The sequence below is a fragment of the Haemaphysalis longicornis genome, unplaced genomic scaffold (assembly GCF_048455015.1).
Source record: "Haemaphysalis longicornis isolate Haplotype H1 unplaced genomic scaffold, Haemaphysalis longicornis Haplotype H1 scaffold_2, whole genome shotgun sequence".
NCBI classification, from domain to species: domain Eukaryota; kingdom Metazoa; phylum Arthropoda; class Arachnida; order Ixodida; family Ixodidae; genus Haemaphysalis; species Haemaphysalis longicornis.
Genome location: NW_027526295.1, coordinates 278,978,570 through 278,984,569, shown reverse-complemented (window position 1 = coordinate 278,984,569; position 6,000 = coordinate 278,978,570). Strand labels below are relative to the sequence as shown.

The 6,000-nt window shown below is 54.4% G+C and overlaps 2 protein-coding genes across 2 annotated transcripts in view; one reads left to right on the top strand and one right to left on the bottom strand.

The window, feature by feature from the left end:
• Positions 1-6,000, bottom strand: part of LOC144170751 (uncharacterized) — a 492,715-nt gene that overhangs the window by 283,958 nt on the left and 202,757 nt on the right. The window lies entirely within an intron of this gene.
• LOC144170750 (nuclear receptor subfamily 2 group F member 1-B-like) overlaps positions 1-6,000 on the top strand; it is a 154,046-nt gene that overhangs the window by 41,980 nt on the left and 106,066 nt on the right. The window contains 2 exon segments of the mRNA XM_077700731.1: positions 131-349; positions 351-390. Of these exon segments, the coding sequence (XP_077556857.1) occupies positions 131-349; positions 351-390 (259 nt within the window).

Sequence of the window (6,000 nt, the reverse complement as noted above, 5' to 3'; positions counted from 1 at the left end):
CTTAGCTGGGTGCAAGTTTGGGCCAGTTGGTTCAACATGACCCTTCTTTTTGGGCTGTAGTCGTGAGCTGCGCGACATTCGTAGCCATGCACACCCGATCAGCAATAAATGTACTGCGTAATCCTCGCAGGTGACGGACCAGGTGGCGCTGCTGCGGTTGGTCTGGAGCGAGCTGTTCGTGCTGAACGCGTCGCAGTGCTCGATGCCGCTGCACGTGGCGCCCCTACTGGCGGCGGCGGGGCTGCACGCGTCGCCCATGGCGGCCGACCGCGTGGTGGCCTTCATGGACCACATCCGCATCTTCCAGGAGCAGGTCGAGAAGCTCAAGGCACTGCACGTGGACGCCGCCCGAATACAGCTGCCTCAAGGCCATCGTGCTCTTCACCACCGGTGAGTGTCCTGTGGGCAGGTCTTCCGTTCTTCCCTGCTTCCAGGTGCCACGACGGGTTGAAGAAGACCAAGCTAGAAATTTGAATGACTTCCTCGGACGCCGCTGCAGGGGTGCTGTGGTGGTTTTCCTACACGTACTGTGATTCTACGGCACATGGGATGTCGCCCTGCCCCATTATTTCGCGCAGCACCCTGCCAGTTTATGGAGCGTGGGAAGGAAACTGTGATACCGCCAATGCTGCAGAATCAAGTGAAGCCGAAAAACGTGTAGATCGCTTTTCTTTTTGCTTTTTTTTTTGTACCTCGCGGAGAGCTCAGCGAAACGTTTAGTTTCCTATAAAGCAGCACTAACAGTAGCCAAGGATTCGTGAGACACGCAAAAAATCCTGTGGAAGAAGATCATGATGAAATTAGTTGCGACGCAAACAAAATCGCCAGTTGCTTTCGTTCTAAATGGAACGCCTCGGCTAAGAAGTATCAGTTCGGGAAACTTTTGTTTTGCGTGGAGTATCATCTACACGAGAACAAGTGACCGACCGTAGAAACTGCATGCTCACTGGCGCTGGACCCGCTCAAATAATTTTAATGCTGTTTGTCCTTGCATGCGGTCTTCTTTCGCGAAAGGTCTAGTGGCGTTCAAGAAGAATGGGTACGAACTCAAGCGGCGTGAGTGCCCGGAACAACTTCCTGGTTGAAGCAGGTATTGGTTTCGCTAAAGGCTAGGATTCCCGCAGCGTTAAGATCAAGTGCCGCGGTTAGAGGGGACGCCTCAAAAAAGGGGACAAGCTTGGTTTCTAATTAGCTGTTGAGGCTCTCAGGCCTTCCCGATGCCATTATAGATAACGTTGGCCTGAGGAGAAACGAGCCCTGATGGTAAATAACCCGTTTACAAGAGATTTTAGCTTGCTTAGGCAACGAAGATAAGTTGCCCGCCATAATAAACAGGCCTTGCCAGGTAGCTCGGGAGGCATGATCCAATTTGTCGTTATCTCCGTTAGGCGCATCGCACGACGAAGATCGCACCGCTCAGCGTGCGCCACACGAGAACAAAAAATTCCACCGTCGTTATTTTTCGCAGCCTTCACCGGCGTTCGTGCCAGGTTTGTCGTGCGTATGTAGGTCCGGGCCGCACAGAAGCAGCGAACGCACGGCGCGGGCCACCGGGCGTTCCGAATAAGGCTTAAAGCACCTCGGAATGCGCCGGTCTGGGGCTCGCGGAACAAGAGGGTCAGTGCAGGAAGAGGAACGAGTCGGGGCCAGGCGCGAGGAGAGAGGCAGGGGGAAAGGGCAGCTCGTTCCCTACGTCGGCGCTCCATAAAAAGAGGGGGAGATGGCAGCGTAGCTGGCACAATCGGTTCAGATGATCCGACACGATAGCCGTCGTCCGTCCGTCCGGAGCATCGATTCGTTTTTTTTTTTTTTTTTTTTTTTTTCACTCGCAGTTGTAAGCGCGGCTCCGTCGTAATAACGGTCGGCGCTGCCGAAGGAGCCCGCCCTTTTGGCGGCGAGCAAGTCGGCGGCTGCCTCGTTCGCGCCTCGGGAGTCCGTCGTCGCGTGGCCTCTGCGTGAGCGGCTCCGCTGTTTGCGCCAAGTTTGAGGCAGCGCAGCCCCGGCAGAGCCGATCACAGGCGCCTTCTGCCGAGCGCCTCGGGCCACCTCGTGCGCGCGTTTCGAAAGCGCGACGAATGCCTCGTCTCGTCGTGTAGGCCGGCCAAGTAGCAGCCGTCGCAGACCCCTTGTCGCTCGCCGAGACCGCGGCGGCGAGTCGGCCTGTTATAAAGCGCCGCCGGACAATGCGTATCGGTTGTCTTCTTCCTTCGTCCCGCGGTGTTTTTGGCGCGAGCTTCTCGGATCGCTTGTCCGCCGCGGCTCGGCCGAATTTCCGCGTTGCCAGTTGGGCCGTCCGCTCTTCGTGAAGAGGAAACGAGACTGGCCGTTCGCCGGCCGAGAAAAGCTGTCACACCTCTCCGAGATGCCTTTCCCCTTGTGTATGCGGAGACGATGCGCTGGGGAGGAGGAGGAGAGGGGAACGCAACACTACTCACGCGAGACTTCGATACGCGCACTCGGTTCGATGCGTTCACGGCGGCTGTCAGGTGCAGCGCGCGGACACCTGTGCGCGCTCTCTCCTCATTCAGGTTTCTCTGATGGATTACCCCGCACCTTCTCGACACGTCGACGCAGATCCGTAGGTCGCCGCGAGAGCTGTCACGCAGTGGCGCATGCGACGTCCACGCGGTTTGGGTTGTCGACGTCGGAGTGGCATTTTTCGCGCTCGCCGTCAGACCAGAGAGTGATCGCTCGTCTTTTAAAATGTACATGGCTACGGAGTCGCTGGCGCCGAAGAAAACAAAAAACGTGGGTGGGTGTCGGGGCGTGATTCGTGACGTGTTCAGTGCCAAAATTATGCCTTTAGTTTATTTTACGGAGCAACTCGAATCAATGGAGCGTTAAAACGCAGGGCGTCGACTGCAACGTGGATTGCAACGACTCGCACTTTACGCACCCGGATTTCCCCGCTCAGTAGCTTTACAGTGAGACCGATGCTGCCCCATGTGGATGTGCAACGATCTGCGGAATCAACGGCATGCTTTCTTTTTGCGTAGCGGATTCCATGTCTGGCGAAATGTACAAGTCATGACGCAACTTAAGTGCGCTTCGCGGAGCTTGAAACAATTTATAAAACAGTATTAGCAAACCTGAAGTTGTGCCTTATCAGTGAAGTCTCCTGGCCGACAATTTTCGCTTGATAAGCACAAGGGCCTGGCTCGACCCCTGGGATATCCAAACTGGAAAAATTCGCTTTGTTGTCCAGATCTGTGCTCGGCGGCGTGTGAGCCCTGACTGCGGCGATGAGCACACGTCAAGCCACAGGAGATAGATTCATGGCTAATGTAACAGCGTGCACAAACGGAAGACAAAATAATATAGGACGAGTGTTTTTTTTTTCTTCTTATTTCCTCTTATTGCTTTCTTTGTCTTCCGTCTGTGCACGCTGTTACATCAGCCATCAACCAGTACCAACTCGCCCGATTGTCCATTCTGATAGATGCACGACGATATGAGAAACTACCCCCTATAACAAGCTGCTTAGAGTCATTCGTGCAAAATGTTCGAGCGTCTGGAGTGACGTGTATGCAGCGTTGAAGCTTTGTGACGGGATGTGGGCCTACGTGTCATGAAAGCGGGAGCTGGCGCTGTCTCTACGGTCTGAATGCTTTTTTGTGTGTGTGCGAAAGATTGTTCTACGGCATAAGAAAATGTTCTCATATGTACAACAAGAGACCGGTGCTGGGGCCCCGATATCCAGCGCTTTAGATCTGGGGGTCTGCCAGGATGGAGCCCTGTGCCTCTGGGGTGTTGCGTTCGGGCGTCTCTAAGGCCTGGGCAAGTCCAGAGCAAATGTTCAACGTCAGCTTCTGACGCAGGAAGCACACAGAAGGGGCAGGTATTATGTAAGGCTTTCAAAAATAGGAAAGATGGATCGCCATACTTTGCTAACCTTGCAGAGGCCGTAATTAAAACTACCAAATTGCGATACGAAGTGAAAGCTTACTGTTGGCGTAGGCCTTAAGCTGCACCGGGGTCACGATTGATTGACTGATCGGCAATGGCGCCTCGGGCCGAGTCCTGTGTACGCTGCCCATCACGTTCGCGCCTGCCATCGTCTCTTAACTATCCTTCTAGCTAACGGAGTGACGTACTTCTGAAAAGGGCAAGAATTCCGAGCCGGCATCGCATCCTGTTCGCTGTGCGCTAGCGGCAAACAAGATGCGTCACGGCTTTCAAGAGTGAGTTGGTCTTGCTCGAATGTCGAGAAACGTCAGCTTTTCTGAGAATTCTACCGTTTTCTCTCGTTTTGTTAAAGCGTGCAGCCGTTATTCTAACTACGCGAATGCCGCAGCATAACCTAAGGACCGCCGCAAGCAGCCGCAGGAGAATGCGTGCGCACTGTGCATCAGCCAGTATGGAGAATAGCAGCAACGTTGTAAGATAGACAAGCGATAAAGAAATGGCTGCGCCGAAAGAAGCGCAAAAATACGAGCAGGAAGCAAAGAAAGGCTTCTCGGGTGTACAGCCTCAGCTGGTCAGCGATTGGAGACGGTCCAGCGGATATCGGAATGGGGTCAGGCTTTTCTGCCGGCGGAGGCATCACTGACCCGCTTCGGCCCCTGCTCCGCTGTGTCCAGCCAGGAGCGAGCGCGGCAGAGCGTCGGACCAGTTTGGGCGCCGGACTGGTTCCACTAGGGCCACGGGACGGCCGAGAGACGCGCCGAGCTGGGACCCGAAACGGCGGGCTTGGCGGAGAAAGAAAGCAAGGGCTGCCGACCGAGGCGCAGATCCCATCATCGTTATCCGCAGGATTGTATTACGGCTGCCCCCGTATCGCCGCCCATCTTCCACCTTTTAGGCCACTCCGTTTGGGGTCAAATTTTTCGGTACCGGAAACGGAGATGGGCCCCAGACGCGATTCGCGACGGAGCATCGAGGGCGGAGTAGGCAAAGCGAGCAGCCGAAGCTATAAAGGATTTGGAGACTCCTGCGCCGTGTTTAGCAACGTCGTTGGAAGAATGAGCTTTTATTCCGTAGGACCGAAATGTGCACGGACGATGCGAATTACCGAGCGTATCGAGGTGGATTTAAGTCTCTTGGGTACCATGAACCGGTGGCCCAAGGGACGACCGGAGTGATGAGATGGCTGCGGGCAACAAAACGATCGCTTATTACGTGACCTGGAAAGGTAGCCTACTGCGAACAAAGAAGTCCCGACAAACATGCAAGTGGGCCGCCAAACTCTTTAGCCATCGGTTCGTGCGCTTACCAAGGAGTCGAAACCCGGCGTCTGCCTGATTGCACTTGGGAACTAAAGCGGCGGCTGTCAACAAACAATATATTTTCATGGAGTATATTTCATGGAGGGGGAGGGGGGGGGGGACCCTAACATAGAGAGGCCAGGAAATCAGTTTTCTATATTGCTGTATCTTCTAGACAAACCCATCGTTTCTTTTGAGAGGCTCCGGCGAGAAGGCTTGGTTGACGACGAGAAGGTCCTTTCCTTTATTCGGCAAGCAGCAGCCCGAACCCGAGAAGGGACTCCGAACTACAATGATGGTCATGAAGCTTCGCACGTCCAAACGATGATCTGGTGATGATGAACTGGTGAGGTGATAAGACGAAGATGATGCACTGGTGGCAAATAAATGGAGGTAAAACCACGAAGAAAGCTCCGCGCTTAAATTTAGTCACTGGCGCTTGCACTTTATTGTTGCGGCCTCTTGAAGTGGTACTTCAGCTGGCTACCACGTGCTGCTCGCAACACTTGCTCTTGCTGAAAAATGTACTGGTAAAAGTTGTCGCATTTCAGGCGGAAGTTCAGCTTTACGTGCAGCTCCGCCTGGACAAGTTCGTGCTAACTTCGTGTTCCGTTGCGTGACGCGCGCTGTAGAGCGCGTTGGATCACACAAAAATGCATAACTGGGCGATCCAGAACAAATCCAGGACATATAGCTGTCCCGACAGGGACGGCGCGGGGCTCAAAACATTGTATGAAAAGTCGGGACAGTCCCGCAAGATCCGGGCCGGTTGGTAACCCTAATCACGTGTGGTGGT